This window comes from Phyllostomus hastatus, unplaced genomic scaffold (genome assembly GCF_019186645.2).
Source record: "Phyllostomus hastatus isolate PE091 unplaced genomic scaffold, TTU_PhHast_1.1 phas_contig_283, whole genome shotgun sequence".
Taxonomy (NCBI): Eukaryota; Metazoa; Chordata; class Mammalia; order Chiroptera; family Phyllostomidae; genus Phyllostomus; species Phyllostomus hastatus.
Window position 1 is genome coordinate 9,431,107 of NW_025333833.1, and position 15,910 is coordinate 9,447,016.

Genomic DNA, 15,910 nt, shown 5'->3' on the forward strand with positions numbered 1-15,910 from the left:
ACATCAACGTGTGGTTGTGTCTCACGCACCCCCAACTGGGGACCTGGCCTGCAACCCAGTCATGAGCCCTGACTGGGAATCGAACCAGCGACCCTTTGGTTCTCAGGCCTGTGCTCAATCCACTAGCTACACCAGCCAGGGCATCCCCTTCCTGTTTCTTTCGAAAAATAAAAGCATTGTGGCTGACTTGGTATGTTTTTCTGACTTGGGATAGAGATAGAAAGCCTTATAAATATTAGAGTGAAAGGAACCGCATTTTATTATGCCTTCTGCAAACTGCCTTCATCGGGAAGGACACGATACCAGCTGGGGCTGCCCCGGGAGTCGGGTGTGCGGCGCGCACAGCTCCACGTTGGGCCGAGTCTGGCCCTCGCGCCCGCGGGTGGATGCGGCTGGCGGCTCGAGGCTCCGACTCGTCACAGCGGTCTGTGGTGACCGGAAAGGTTTAGAGAGGACGAGGTGCTGCCGGCAGGTGCCTGTCCCTCTGCCCCGAGGCCGGCCCCCGACGTACCCCTGTCTCTGCAGGTGACCCTGGACCTGTCCCAGCGCAAAGGCATCGCGGTGCGCAGGGTCCTGAGCACGGAGGGCGACGTGGTGAGCAAGTTTGGTGTCACCGACTTCCCATCTTGCTACCTGCTGTTTCGGAACGGTTCAGTCTCCCGGGTTCCTGTGTGAGTGCGGGGTCTCCCCGTCTCCCCCTCCCCGCGCATGTCTTTTCTTCCTGCCCAGAGAGCCTGCTGCTGTGTCACAGGGGGTGGGGGCACTAACGGGTCCTTTCTCCTGTGAAGCTTCTGAGGAGCCCTGGGCTGGCAAGCAGTGCCCTCTGCAGGACAAGCAGTCGGCCGGTGGGGTTTGGGACGATGTCTGTACTGCTGGGGACGGTCCGGGACCCTGCCCTCGGGGCCCAGCCCAGGGGTCCTGCCTCAGGCCCCTGGCACGCCCAGCTCGGTGCTGTGGCCCCATCCCCACCGCAGCCCTGGCCCCGTTCCCCGTCCGCGTCCGTTCAGACAGACACACTGGCAGGCTGCAGCCCGGGCACTCACTCAAATCTGCCTGACCCTCTCTCCCTTTGGTCTTCTAATTGCAGAAAAGTTCATTAGGAGCCAGACAATAGATGGTTCCAAAATGCCAAGAGAAAACAATCAGGCCAGCCGCAGCCCCCTGTCAGGCTCCGGCTGCCGAGTGGCCCGTGAATGGCGCCAGATGGTGCCTCAGTGCCCTCCCTGGGTGGGTGATTGATGTCCGGGTGGCCCTGCTGCGGCTCGGGGCCCGGAGAGCAGGGCTCGCTGGAGGTGCCTGGGGAGCTGTTCCTCTGGCCACTGGGGCCACCGTGCCCTGAGGCTGGGCAGGGCCGCCGCTGGCCCCGGTGCCCTATCTCCAGCCCGGGCCAGACCTTATCAGAGCCTTTCGCTGGGAAAGGGAAGAGTGATGTCCATGGGGGACAGGGGGCCTCACTTCCTGTGCAGGCCCCGAGAGCGTGGTCCTGGAGGGGAGAGGCGCCACTGTTCCCTCCCTCCCTGGGAGCTGGTGGCCGGGGAATTGTTTGTGCCCGGGCTGCTTCTGAGCCATCTGCTGCTCGGTAAACCCCGGGCCAGGACAGCTCCCCCGGGGGCCCCGCCACCCTGGCGCTGGTCCTCGGGTTCCTGCCTCCCCGGGGCCCTGACCAGGACACGCCTCCCGCCCTCGAGAGCGCCCGTCTGCCAGGGGAGAGAAGGAAATCAAAAGGATTTGAGAGTTTGAGCGGTTTCTTTGTTGCCGTTTTGTGAAAATCGCACATTGAACTCCCCTGACTTCCATGGGGAGCGCTGTCCTTCCAGCACCTCATAGCGAGGAGGACAGCTGCCACTTTGCACCTGTGTTGGGTGCGGGGCGGGGGGGCGGGGTGGAGGTCGCCATCCTGTCCCCGGGCAGGGCTAGCACTGTCCCCGGAGGGGCTCCCTCCCAGTCCCTCCAGGGCGGGTGAGTGGCTTTTCCAGGTGGGGTTTGGCCTCAGGCAGGGGCCCTGGAGGCTTCCCACATGGCGTGAACAGTGACGGGAAGGTTAAGGCGCGGCGTGGGCACCCAGCTGTGACCTCACTGAGGATGCGACCAGACCAAGTGCTGACATTTCTTAGTATACGTGTCTGCCCGGTGAGCCCCTGCCGCCTCTCCCAATAGGTGCTCGCTCACCGCCTGTCCTCCGTGCCCTCTGCCCTCGCAGGCTTATGGAATCCAGGTCCTTCTACACCGCTTACCTGCAGAGGTTTTCCGGGGCCGCCCGGGAGGAGGCCCAGACCACGGCTGCGCCCACCACTGCTCACACGGTGGCTCCCACCGCGTGGAAAGTCGCAGACCGGTAAGGCTGCTCTCCGTTTTCCTCTCCCCTTCCCTACCCTGGCCTCCCCTCTGCTCACAGATGCCCCCTTCGTACCATACTCGGTCCCTCACACCATCCTGAGCCCTGACGCTCCGAGGGCTGGCCTCGGCCTTGGGGGCCCCCAGCTGCCGGCCGTGCCCGGGAGAGCCCTGGACTTGGGAGCGGCAGCCTCTCCCCGTGCCTTCCGTGAGGGAACGAGCACTTGCCAATGCCCACGTTCCTGAGGCTGAACCGTGTCCGCAAACAAGTGGGATTGGCTTGGAATGATAATATGTGGCCTCCAAGCCAGCTTCCCACTCACACAGTGGGTTCTTCAGCAAAGAGTTCTGAGTGCCTACTGCGTGCTAGGCGTCGTGAGTAGGGATCACACAGGGCAGTGGGCAGAGTCCCTGCCCACCCAGTCCCTTCACGGCATCCCTTCTGGGGAGGCACCCCGCTGCACTTGAACGTCTCTGGTGCCGAGGAGCTCACTGCTTTTTGAGGTCGCCTATGTCCTTGCGCTCAGCTGCAAGCTCGAGAAAGCTACTCTTCTCCCTGAGGCTCTGCACTGGTGGTGGAATTCCTGCTTTTTAGGGGGAGGGAGACAAGGCCATCAACCTGTTGTGCTGGCGTCCAGCAGCATTCCAGGTGGGGTTAGCTGACAGGCAGCTCAGAGCTGCACAGGAGGACTAGAGGAAAGCCATCTGATTTCCGGGAGGAATCTGCATCCTAGCCCGAGGGACTCTAAGGGTAGAAGGTGCTAATGGAGAGAGTTTCGGTGAACCAGGGGAGAAGGAAAGAGAGACTACGAGGTTGGAATGGTCGTTAGGATCATTGAGTGTGTGACTATTCACACCCTCAGACTGCAGTAGCTCACACCGACCACCCTCGGGTGCCAGGCTCTGTGCGGGGTGCCCGCCTTCTGCACATTCTCTCTCAGCCGTGAGGCCACTCCGCAGGCAGAACACGCATGTGGAGGGGTGAACTGGGCCCAGGGAGCAGAGAGGGGGCTTTGCCATGAGAGCGAGTGCAGGTGGTCACAGTGCCCGCCCTGTTAGCCCGCCTTGTTGGCGCCCTACGACTGTGTGACCCCTGAGGCCCCCAGAGGTAGACGGACTTGGCCCAGCCCCCAGAGCTGGCCCCCCGCAGAGCGGAGGCCAGAACTCGGGTCTCGGGAGGTGGCTGGAGACGCGGCCAGCACTCGGGGAACCCTTCCCGTCAGAGCCCTGAGCCCAGACCCCTAAGCCCAGACCCCTAGTGGGCATCTCGGGGTGGAGCGGCCCGCCCGGAGTCTGTACCCTTCCCTCGGGGCTGGCGAGCCTGGGAGATGTGAGTGGGAGCCCGGCCCCACACCCGAGGCCTGGCAGCCGGGAGGACAGCAGCCCCCCCACGATGCACACACCGCCCCGCTCCTGCCCCCTGCTGTGCCCAGGTTTTCCGGAGCCACGTGGTGGGTGGGGACGCTCCTGTTGGTCTCTCTGTCTGTCCCTGGGGGTCTTTGCTCAGAACTGAGGACTCACTCTCCCTCTGGTGGCCTGCTTAAAACACCGGTAGTGAGTCATGGGAGGGGCTGGCCTGGGCCCGCCAGGGGGACCCTGCTCCGTGCTGCTGGCGGGGGGGGGGGGGGGTGCATTTGTGCTCTTGTTTAATCCTCTCAGCTGCCTACCTGGGAGCAATGTACTGTTCTCCCCGTCCTACAGATGAGGCCCAGAGAAGTTAAGCAATATACCCAAAGTCACAGTTACTAGCAGAGCCAAATGACAACTTGTAGGACTCTGGGACTGTCAGCGTCTCCCCGTTGAGCCCTGGCTGCCCGCCCAGGTTAATACCCTGCCCTGTGGTTAGTACCCCATCTCTCTCTGCTCCCCCCTGGGTCCGCAGCTCCAGGATCTACATGGCTGACCTGGAATCTGCACTGCACTACATCCTGCGGGTGGAAGTGGGCAAGTTCTCCGTCCTGGAGGGACAGCGCCTGGTGGCCCTGAAGAAGTTCATGGCAGTCCTGGCACAGGTGAGCAGGGCCCTGGCCCCGCTGGCTGAGTGGCTCCGCTGGGGGTCAGTGTGTGGCCCAGCCTGGCGGGGTCGGTCAGCCCGCCCCTCCCTCGGGAGCTCATGGTCCAGCCCCACGGCGTTCCAGGCCATGTGGGCTGCTGCCCTGCAGCCTCAGCCACGCCCCGCACCGGCCCGCACTGCCAGGGTAGCCCTGTGCCGGGGGCGTGGGCGGGATGGGCCCGGTGCCCTGGGATGTTCCGGTGCTCCCGGGACCGGCTCTGCCTGCTGTGGTCGTGTGCCTCAGAGCGGGCCTGGCGAGTGGGCTGCCACTCCCTGCCGTGGCCGCTGGGAAGCAGGGCCCATGGGTGCCACGGTGAAGGAAGGGAGCCTTTTCTGTGTCTCCCCTGCACGTTCCCGGATACCCAGCAGAGTCCGACCCAGGCCCTGGCCGCAGCCTGGCCCTCCTTGGTCCTTTGTAGTTTCCTGCCCACGAGGCCACTCCGGGAAGTGCAGCTGCCACAAACTGAGGGTCCGATGTGTGTCGGGCATTTAATGCTCCCAACTTTGCTGCGAGGTGGCGAGTAGGACCCCCAGCTTAGGGGCCCAGGGTGATCCAGGGCCTTGCCTCCTGACCCCCCAGGCGGGAGGAGGTGGGATAGAGAGTTGGACTGAGCTCTCAGGCCCCGGAGCCTGTACCCCCTCTCTGCCACGCTCCCTGGCCCTCTCTGGGGGGGACCTGTGGGCCGCCTCCCCCTCTGCACCTGCCTCCTCCTCCCTCCCCATGTCCTCTCGGGTTGCAGACCGCCTGCTGCGGGGCCCTACCTCAACCCCTGGGCTCTGGCCACCGGGGACTGCTGAGTCAGATCTGGGCTCTGGTCCCCTCCCCAGCCTCACTGCTGACTCAGCACCCTGGCTCAGAGGCCAGGTCTGAGCCTCTGGGCGCAGGCCTGCGGGCGGCTGGGGCGCTCACCTCTTGGGTGGCCTGCACCTCTCCCTCGGGAGCTGCCTGCCAGCCTGACCCTCAGCGGGGGCTGGACAGGAGTTTGGGGTGAAGGACCCCTTGCCGGAAGCCAGGGCCTCAGGTGGGGACAGGGCTGGGCTCTGGAGAGAGAGACGCCAGGCCTACGCAGGACTAGGGGCAGGGGGCTTGTTTGAGCCGTGCCTCGGTCCCCCGAGACTGCGGAGTGTTCCGGCGTGGCCCGTGGTTGGGCAGCCATTCCCTGAGCAGTAATAACAGGAGTTCTGACAGGGTGCCGGGCCCTGCGAAGTGCTCTTTGTGTTTTGGCCGATCCGTATGTCTCAGAACAAACTCCACAGTGTGGGTGTCCCGTCCCAGGGAAGGTACTTTGTCCCAGGCCCTCTCGCCCGTGGGTGGCCGAGAGTCATGCAACCCGTGCCCTTGCCCCTTGTGTGCCCGGGGCACTGAGACCCTGAAGGGCGATGGTGCTCCCTCTGCCCCTCAGCCCCTGGACAGTTGTGTCCACCCTCCCCCGCCCCACTCCTGCCCGTCCCCACTGGGGCACTCCCTGCTCTCTCGCGGGAGTGGCTGGTGGGACTGGCCACTGGGTGGCGTGTGGTCACCAGGGTTTCCCTGCTGACCAAGGAGAGGGCGACTCCATGTAGCCCAGAACTCCTTCCTCCTGGAGCCGTGGCCTTGGAAGGCGGAAGGTTCCAAGTCTGCGTGCCGGGCACAGGGCGGCCAGAGAGGCTGACTTGAAGCTGTAATTCGTGCTGAGAGCCCCAGAGGGAGCGTGTCAAAGCCCAGGAATCTTTCTGGCCCCACTTCTCCCTGGGGGGTGTGTGCAGACCAGCAGGGTTGACAGGATTGGGGAACGGTGTTCGCAGAAGGCCCGGCTGTTGGCAGGTTTTCTGCTGAGCGCTCGTCGCCTCCTCCAGAGCCGTCTGCTCTCGGTGGGTGTCTTTGCTCCGGTTTTCCTCTGCAGGTGTCTCGGCGCTGTCCTCCGGCCTGTCCGCTGCTGCCCCCTGGGACATGTGCGCGCGCACACGTGTGTGCACACGCATGCAAATCTGCCCCCTCCCTGGAGCCCTTGTGGCTTCCAAGTGCTGATACTAATCAGATTTGAGCCGACTTACTGTCAGAGCAGCTTTTCATGCTCCCCAGACTGCGGGGGGGGGGGGCATCAGACTGGGGTCCTGGCCGGAAGCCCGGGGGCTGCCTCGTCCCCACGGGCAGTCCGTCCGTCCGTCCGTGGGATGCCAGTGAAAGGCTGTCTGTCTGCCTCGCCTGGCCGGTCAGTCAGTCAGTCAGCCAGCAAGTCAGCCGCTCTGTCGGAGGGGGGTGGCCCAGGGTTCCCAGCAGCCCCGGGGGGCGACCAGACCCTCAGCCGTCCACCCCAGGTGGTCGCGGGTCAGCACAGCAGCCCCAGCCTTGAGGCCTTCGGGCTCCAGCCTCTGCCCCCGCCCCGCCCGCCCCCGCGCCGAACCAGGCGCCCCGGAGCCAAGATGGCCAGGGCCCTATGAGTGTCTCGGGCAGAATGTTTTCCCGCCGTGGCCCACCTCCCCCCGCCCCCTGGGACCGGGGGCCTCTGGGGGACGCTGTCTCATCTGCACCCTGCACTCGCCTCTCCCCCAGCACTTCCCTGGCCAGCCCTTGGTGCAGAACTTCCTGCACTCTGTGAGCGACTGGCTGAGGAGGCAGCAGAAGAAGAAGATCCCCTACGGCTTCTTTCAGACGGCCCTGGAGGACAGGAAGGAGGTGAGCTGGGCGGCAGCCGGAGCGCCTCCCCCATCTCTGGCCGTGCGTGTTGGGGGGTGGGGGTAACGCTGACCTCTGACCTCCACCAGCTTACATTCAGGGAGGAGTCAGTGATCTTGGTTGGGCCCTTCCATTAATAATTAATAAATGACTATTGATTGCATTCTCCACATATATATCTTACTTAATCCCCCAACATTAGTTCAAGGTGGATATTATCCCCATTTAGCAGATGAAGAAACCGAGGTAAGGCCTTGACTGGTCTGGCTTGGTGGATTGGGCATCATCCTGCAAACCCAAAGGTCGCTGGTTCAATTCCCAGTCATGGCACATGCCTGGTTTGGGTTTGGTCCCCAGCAAGGGCGAGAGTGAGAAGCAACCCATCAATGTTTCCCTCTCTTTCTCCCTCCCTTACTCTCTCTCTAAATTTTCTTTTTAAAAACCTAAAGAATTTTTTAAAAGAAAGAAACTGAGGCTAAGTACCTTGTCTAAACCTGGAAGCGGTTGGGCTGGGACTGAAAACCAATCGTGAAACACCGGCCGTGAGAGCCCGTAATCACTGCCCTGGGCTGCCTCCTGGCACCTCCTGCTGCTCTCACTCTGCCGCCCTGGCTCCTCTGGGCCTCGCCGGGTCGCCTGCCTGCGCGCATGCTCACGCTGCAGTTTGCAGAGGGGGCCACCGCAGAGGGGAGAGCCAGGCAGACTGGCCGGGATGTCCGGGCTGGCAGGAACCTCCGGGTCGGCCCTCATTTTACACGGGGAGAAGTCGAGGCTCGAAGTGGTAGCCTGCGAGAAGGACCTCGCTAGTCTGGGTGCAGACCTCCAGGTCTCCCGGAAGCTTCTCTTCTCGCCCCGCCCCCTTCTCTCCTCTGAGCGTGCACCCCGTTCATCTCCGTCCCTCAGGGCGCTGTGATTGCCAAGAAGGTGAACTGGGTCGGCTGCCAGGGCAGCGAGCCGCATTTCCGGGGCTTCCCCTGCTCCCTGTGGGTGCTCTTCCACTTCCTGACCGTGCAGGCCACGCGGAGAGACGTAGACCCCTCTCAGGAAACAGGTGAGTCCGTGCACCCCCAGGCCTCGGCCTGGCCCTGGCCGGCCAGCCTCCCCTGGCTCCCTGCTGCAGGCCCCCCCAACCCCCCAAAAGAGGAGCCTGCATTTGCCTCTAGACACACACAACCAGCCTGAGACCAAAGGGCGGGGCCTGGGGAAGCCACCCGGCCCCGCCCCCTGCTCCCTGTCCCAGGGGCGGAGCCCCACAAACTTGGGCGTGAGCTTCTCCCTGGCTTTCAATGGAGCCGTAAGTTTGCTTTGTTTTCAGTTTTCATGAGAAACAAGTGGCTTCATGTTTACACTCCCCTGTAGAGAAAAGAACTTTTGTCTGTGTCACAGTTTGCTTGGCTGATACCACTCACTTGGAACCATTTTATTGTTTCCCACTGAAAAGTCATTTTCCAGGGAAAGCTGGGGAGACCCCTCCCGCCCAGCTGCCCTGCCCCCCCCCCCACTGTGCAGTGGTGCTCCACGACCCACCCTGCCTCCCTCCGACTTAACCAAAAAGGGGGCATTCCGTTCCATCCACGGCTACCGGCCACGTGGGGGAGGTGGGCGGGGAGAACGTGCCAGGCCCAGGAGCCCAGGGGAAGGGAAGGGTGTCCGGAAAGAAACAGAATGCTCCCTGGTGTTGGGAAGGGTAAGGGGAGGTGAGTTATGTTAGGAATAGAAATAAAAGGCCAGAGTGAGAGGTTACACGCGTTTATTGGAGCTTTAAAAAAAAAAAAAAGCTGTTTGGGAAGCACTGACTCGGGCAGAAACCCGGACAGTGCTCCGAGGAGGGGGTGGAGGCCGGGGTGTCTGCGAGGAAGGGCGGGGAATGACGGTGTCCCCAGAAGGGAGGCGTTTCTGCTGGAGCAGGTGAGCCGGCACAGATGCTAGTTCTAGGTGACGTCTGCACTCTTCAGCTGGGTAGCCCTCAGTCCGGGAGTCGTGGTCTCTGCTTTGCAAACAGTCCTTGGCACATAACGCTGCTCTCTGCCCGTTCAGACACCTGAGGTGTGAGACGGGCCAGGCGGTTCCTCTGGGGGAGGGCAGCTCCGACTCCACCTCAAAGGGCCTCCTGTGTGTCATTCTTACAGTCGAGTGTCGTCGTCGAAAGCACTGGGGTTGGAGCTAGGAGAGGAGGAGCATCCCCTCCCCGACAGAGACAGGGGGATGAGGGGAGCTGCTGGGTGTGGGGACAGCCGGCCAGGCACTGTGTCGGCCAGCGCTCATGGAGCGCCTCCAAGGCGCCAGGCCCTACTCTGGCAGGGGGCCGGATGGTCTGAAATGCGCAGTGCCGGCCTCGAGGGGACAGCGTCCCAGTGGCCAGAGAGACAGACAGGAAAGAGGGCAGAGCAAAGTAGGGTGCAGGAGGGCATAGGGAGGCGGTGCTGGGGTTGGACAGGGAGCTGGGGAGGCCTTCCTGAGGAGGTGACCCCGGATGGCAAGGAGGGGCGCAGCAGTGGGGCGCAGCTGGAAGAGAGCCTTCCAGACAGCGCGGGTTTGCTGGGGCCGAGTGCTGCGCACGGGGACTCGGACAACAGGCACGGATGTCCTCACCGTCCCGGAGGCCGGAAGTCCAAGATGGAAGTCCAATGTTGGCGCATTGGTTTCTGCTGAGGCCCCTCTGCTCGGTTTGCAGGTGGCCTGTGTCCAGACTTCCCCCTCCTCCAAGGCCACCAGTCAGGACACACCCCAACGACCTCATTTTAACTTAATCACCTCTTTAGAGACCCTGGGTCCGCATACAGCCACCTTCTGAGGTCCGGGGGTTAGGACTTAAACACTCTGGTCAAGGGGTGAGCGCGGGGCTCGGACGTCAGCATTCTGAGGACCTACCTGCTGGAGAGTGTAGGCAGGGCCTGGTGCAGGTGGTGAGTGCTGTAGAAAGATTGCAGGGTGCAGGGAGGGCTGCAGTTGGGGGCGGGGTGGAGGCAGGGCAGCCAGGTCAGAAGCTGTGGAACTGGTTCGTGCGGGAGAGGCCCCGACCGGAGGGGAGGTGTGCACGTGGAGGACGGAAGGCAGTCGATGGAGCTCGGCCGGTGGACTGGACGAGGAGTGTGCGTGACCTGGGACTCACTGTGGAGCCTGGAGCTGCTGGGCCTGAGAGTCCTGTGATGGCCCTACGAGCCGAGAAGTGGGGAGGCCCAGGTGGGAGGGAGCAAGCAGACTGAGGGGAAGGGGACTGAGTGGTCTGTGCCCGTTAGACGTCTGGATGGACGGGGGGACACTGAGTCTGGAGTCTGGGGGAGAGGCGCAGGGTAGGGACACGCATCTCATGGTCGTCAGCGTGCAGATGACAGTTAAAGCCGAGGGATGGGCCTTGCCCCTTGGCGGGTGGGCCGAGCAGAGAGCCAGGCCCTGACCTCTGGGCCCTGCAGCCCCTGGACCTCCGCCCGCAGAGCAGGGCGGCCACGGAGACCACGAAGGAGCAGCCATTGCGTGCTCAAGAGGGCGCCCCAAGAGTGACGCCAGCAGGCGTCGTTATCTGCTGAGCTGGAGCCTCTGTGCAGCTGGGGCTGGGACCCTGCGGCGGGAGCTGCGTCTGGGGCGCAGTGGCGAGAAGGGCCTGGCGGACCGGGCTGAAGGCGGAAGAGCAGGGAAGACACTGGAGAGGACAAGGGACACCTTGGGCGTAACTCGGGTCGCAGAAGGGATTTCGTTACTGTAGTTGTTCTTACCAGTCAGAATGGTCTCACGTTAAGGGGGAAAGAAACTGGTGATGCGATAACAAGAGAAGATACTTATAGGGGTAAAACCTTGAAGGAGGTGAGAAGGGATGAGGCCCAGAGCTCGAGGGCCAGCGGAAGGGGTGGGGACAGCAGCAGGGCAAACGGAGGGTGCTGGGTGGCCGGGGAAGGTGCAGGAGAAGGCAGGAGCTGAGGGGCTGCGGAGGGGAGAGGCAGGGCATGGGTGGGTGTGGGCGTGGGCCGTGGTGGCCAGCGGGTGGGAGAACAGCGAGCTGACATCCCAGGGGACGGAGGAGCGTGAGACTAGATTGGCTTTTGCAGGGCTGGGGGGCGGCATTTGCAGCAGGAAGGAGAGAGTTGGGAAGCAACAGCCCGAGGCTCCTTCCCCGCCTGTGGCCCCCAGTTGTATGGAGCGTGGGAGACAGGAGGGCTTCAGCGGGACCTGGTGGGGGGAGGGGCGCCTTCAGGGAGGAGCCCAGAGCAGAGAGGTAGGGGGTCTCGTTGGGTCTGGGCCTCTGGGGGTCCAGAGGGCCCGTGGGAGGGAATGGGGGGGAGGGAAGGGGATGGGGGAGACACTGGGGAGGATGAGCAGGCCAGGTCCAGGTGGACCCCTGGTGCCGGGCCCGAGGGAGCCGGCCCGGCGGGCAGCGAGTGGGGAATGGGGGCCCAAAGCAGGTGGGAGCACGTAGGGGCGCACAGGGGTTGGGGGGCACTCTGGGCCCTGCTGCCCTCTCTGGCCACTGCTCAAGGAGCCCGAGTGTCCTGCTGGCAGGTTTGAACTCGAGTAAGTGACAAGGGCCCAGATGAGTGGCGGAGGTAAGAAACAGGTTTAGGAGGAAATGGAGTCAGCTCTAAAGTGACCCTTGGAAGGTGGAGAAGTAGGCGAGGAGCCCCTGGGCCCCTCATCAGATGGGCTGGGGTGGGGGTCCCTTGCAGAGGTGACGGTGATGGGCCTGTGGCGGGGCTGGCAGGGACAGGCTGGCTGAAGGGCCCCTGCGCATGGCGTCCGCTCTCCCCCGCAGCCAAGGCCCAGGAGGTCCTGCAGGCCATCCGCGGCTACGTGCACTACTTCTTCGGCTGCCGAGACTGCGCCGACCACTTCGAGCAGATGGCTGCCGCCTCCATGCACCGAGTGAACAGCCGGGACGACGCCGTCCTCTGGCTCTGGTCCAGCCACAACAAGGTCAATGCCCGCCTCGCAGGTAAGGAAGGGCCTCCTCCCAGGCTGGAGTCGCCTGCAGAGGGAGGATGGGGTGAGGAGCTGTGGAGTCCTGGACCAGCGCAGGAGGCAGGGCGCCCGTTGTCCCCCAGGAAATGCCCTGCAGGTCTCGGCGTTTCACAGCACACAGAGCCTCCCACGGGCTCTGCCCACCCGCTGATGCATGTCAGTATCATTGGACCCATTTTCCAGATGAGGAAACTGAGGCTTTGACACTCTGAGATCCTAGTCTCCAGGTGCCCTCACCCACTTTTGCCTGCACCAGGGCCCCTCCCTCTGGCCTGTTGGGGTCCCTTTCCTGCCTCCCTGTTGTGCTGTCTGGCTCTTAGCCCCTGACTCAAAGCAACAGGGAGGAGGAGAGAGCTGGGCTGTTCCACCCCCTGGGAGGGGCTCATGGTAAACGTGCTGGGAAGGAAAGACCAGGCCCTCCCTAGAAATAGCAGGGGCTGATTTTACTGTAGGGGGGCTTGTCTTCTGGGGTCCCTTGTTGGCAGGGTTCCTGCTCCCCGGGAATCGGATGGGTCCAACAGGCAAAAGCTTTAAACTCCTGTGGTGACCAGAGCTGGTGGGCGTGGAGGGAGACTGGGCTTGTCTGCGGGGGAGGGGGCTGTGCTGACGGGGACAGCCCGGCCAGTGGTGGGAGGGGGATAGGGCCTGGGGCGGGGGAGGTTGAGGGGGCTGAGTGGAGCAGGTGGTGCAGGCAGCTGCCCTTGGTCTTGGTCTCCTGGGGCCTCCTGGTGCGCTTGGGAAAGAAGACACGTGCCTGTCGCTCCTCCCACCCCTCCCCGCCCCGCCCCAGCCCTGCCTCCAAATGCCCCATCTGACCCTTGAGCCCTATGACCTCTGCAGGCTTCCAGCTGCCCGGGTGGGCCAGGAGCTAGGGCCTTCCTCTGAGGGACCTAAGGGAGGCGGGACCCTGCCCTCTCGGGTGGCATCCTTTCAGATCAAACCCATCACGTGAGCGGCAGGAGCCAGCCGAGTGCTCGCTCTGGAGGCCCGCTCTCGCTCACTGTCACTTCTCACCGACCCTTGGGGTGTGCTTGTCACCCCCTCCCCAAAATAACCGTCTGACTTCCTCACCACTTGCCTCTGCTTCCTCCTAGCCAGCAGCTTTTTGTCCTGTCAGACCCTGCAGGACAGGTGCCTCCTACTGGAGAGGTGGGCGGGCCGGTGGGCCCTGGAGACCCTGAGCGAGGGGCTGGGGCGGCCCGCAGGCCTAAGCTGGGGCTCTGCCCTTGGTCCCAGCCCTGCTTGGGGCCCCAGCAGCCTGGTGGGCGGGGCAGCTCCCCGCCTCTCCTGAGTGTCTTCCAGTCCGGGCCCCAGGCCTCCCCACACCCACCCCTTGCAGCCCACCTGGGGACAAACCTCCGGTGACTCCTACCCGCCCCAGAGGGCTGCCGTGGGATTCCCTGTGGAATGACTGTGGGCCACAAAGTCTTGTTTTAAAAAATCTCTCTAATTACAAAAGTAATATAACTCCCCTGGATAAAACTTGGAAATTTTTGGAAAAAGGCAAAGAAGCTCCCTCCAAGTCTCCTCACGCTTTCCCGAGTCTGATCCAGGGGTCCAAACCGGCAGAGAAACTGCCGAGGGGAGACCATGGGTTCATATGGGGCAGTGACTGGAGGGGGGCTGATGGCACCCCCTGGGAAGCTGGCCTCTGGGGGGGGCGCCGGGAGGACGCCCCCTCCCCCGGGGAGCCTCCACGTCGGCTCTGTGGGCCAGGCCCTGTGCTGGCTGGTTTTGTCTCGGCCCCCTCACGCTGGCCCCTCCCAGGGTGAGCGCTCCTCGCAGAGGAGGACGCTGGCGTTCCCCGTGGGCCCCGCGTCCCGGCCAACCCGCGTGTGCTTCTCTCCCCAGGGGCCCCCAGCGAGGACCCCCAGTTCCCCAAGGTGCAGTGGCCGCCCCGTGAACTCTGTTCTCCCTGCCACAACGAGGTCCGCGGGACGCCTGTGTGGGACCTGGGCAGCACCCTCAGCTTCTTGAAGACCCACTTCTCCCGGCGCAACGTCGTCACGGCCCCCCCCGCCGGGCTGGGCCCCCGCGGTGGCGCGCCGTGGATGGCAGCCTTCTGGAAGCCGGAGCTGCCCACCGGGAATTCCACTCTGGGCCCCGAGGAGGCTGAGATCGGGGTAGGCCCAGGGACAGAGCTCCCCGGGACTGTGGTCCAAGACGTTTTGGCGGAGAGACTCGGGGCCAGTCGCCACCCCCAGGAGATGCAGGCGGGCCTCGGCGCGACCGGAGCTGAGCCAGACCTGGCAGAGCCTCAGGGGGACGAGGTGGAGCGGCCAAAAGGGCAGCGGCCCCTGACCAAGCGAGACACAGGAGCCGGGCTGCTGGCCGAGTTTCTGGCCGAGGAGAAAGTCCCCAGAGGCCCCTCGGAGCTGGGACGAGTGGGCCGCAGCTCCAAGCAGCTGGCCAGTGCCCCCGAGGGGGAGCCAGAGGCCAGGGCCCTGCGGGGCCAAGGCCCGTGGCTGCAGGTGCTGGAAGGGGACTTCTCCCACCTGGACGTCAGCCTGTGTGTGGTGCTCTACTCCCTGTCCTTCATGGGCCTGCTGGCCGTGTACACCTACTTCCGGGCCCGGGTGCGGGCCCTGAAGGGCCACGCCGGCCACCCCGCCGCCTGAACCGGGAGGGCCTCGGGAGGGCGGCGGGAACGGGAGCTGCTGCCACCCATGGGGCTCTCCCGGCCCCCTGCCCTCGCCTGCCCCCCTTGCTCCTTGGCCGGGGAGACCCGGGGAGACCCAGGGAGCCCTTGGTCCTCGTGGGAGGGAGTGTTCAGAGACACAAAGACACACACAGGGTCCAGGTCCATCTGACAGCTCAGGGGCCGGGGTGGGGAGGGGCGTGGGGAGGGCGGGCAGCCTTGGGCAGCAAGGGTCGGAGGCCCTGTCCCTGGCCTCTCAGCACCAAATTCCTCTTTTGCAGCTTATTTGAAGTCCTGCCTCATTCTTGCTGAAGCTTCAGCGTCTCCTGCTCGGTCTTGGTCTTCCCTCGGTTTCCAAGGCTTCCCACCACAGGCGGGTCCCCGGGCTGAGTGGGCTGGAGTGGAGCCCCTCGCTCCCTTCCCACAGCAGAAGGAGGGGGTTGCCGGTCCTGCAGGCCCTCAGACCTCCTGGGCCGGGGGTCGGGGGGCTTTAGGGTGGGGGCTTGAGGCTTGTGGACGTCCTGCTGGCCTCCCAGGGGCCGTCTGTGGCTGCAGCACCTCGGCTTGCCCCTTCCCAGACCTCCGCTGCAGGAAGCTCACAGGCTGGGCTTGGCGTGGGCCTGCCCAGCCGGGGGCTGACAGTCACTGGGCTGGGGCGGGGGGTCGAGAGCGGCCGGCTCAGCAGGACCTGGTGGAGGGGCAGCGTGGGGGTTAGCTTCGGGGGATCGGGACCACCAGTGCCTTACTCTGGGCTCGGCCATGACAGGTAGGGCGAAGCGCAGGAAAAGGGTGGTCACTTCCAGCCCGCTGTGGCTCCTCCCCCTGCGCCCACCCCTCTGGGAGCGGGGTCTTTGTTGATTTTCATTTCTAAAATACATGCTAATCCTCGAACATGGAGGGCCCTGGAGTGAGGGGAGTGTCATCTCTCTCGAGGGCCCTCCACCTGTCACGTAGAGGTGAGAGGGTCAGAGGGCAGGGAATGCTGTACATACGCTTGGTTTTCACTCTGTCCGCTGCTTAGGAGCGCTGTGGAATAAATTATTTTTGTTAAGGCAAGCACCCATGTGTCCTTCAACTTGCTCCTTGGAGACCCATGTCCAGGGTCTAGGCAGAAGGTGCAGAATCCTGCCGTGAGGGACCTGGCCACGCATGAACTCCCCTGGCCCACGGAGCTCCTGGCTCATGTTGAGGGCAAGGTGCTCTGGTCATCAAGGAGCCCCTTCCTCCTGGACAGGCCCCTGCCCCCAGACTGCCCCAGCCCCCGGCAATCTCCTCCTGA

The 15,910-nt window shown here is 64.0% G+C and overlaps 1 protein-coding gene across 1 annotated transcript in view; it reads left to right on the forward strand.

The window, feature by feature from the left end:
• The window catches only part of QSOX1 (quiescin sulfhydryl oxidase 1), a 36,257-nt gene extending 20,570 nt beyond the window's left edge, over window positions 1–15,687 (forward strand). The window contains exons 6-12 of the mRNA XM_045838446.1: window positions 526–671; window positions 2,201–2,335; window positions 4,217–4,346; window positions 6,921–7,043; window positions 7,947–8,094; window positions 11,788–11,967; window positions 13,845–15,687. Of these exons, the coding sequence (XP_045694402.1) occupies window positions 526–671; window positions 2,201–2,335; window positions 4,217–4,346; window positions 6,921–7,043; window positions 7,947–8,094; window positions 11,788–11,967; window positions 13,845–14,611 (1,629 nt within the window). The 3' untranslated portion in view covers window positions 14,612–15,687. The remainder of the gene's footprint in view (window positions 1–525; window positions 672–2,200; window positions 2,336–4,216; window positions 4,347–6,920; window positions 7,044–7,946; window positions 8,095–11,787; window positions 11,968–13,844) is intronic.
• The last annotated feature ends 223 nt before the right edge of the window (window positions 15,688–15,910 follow it).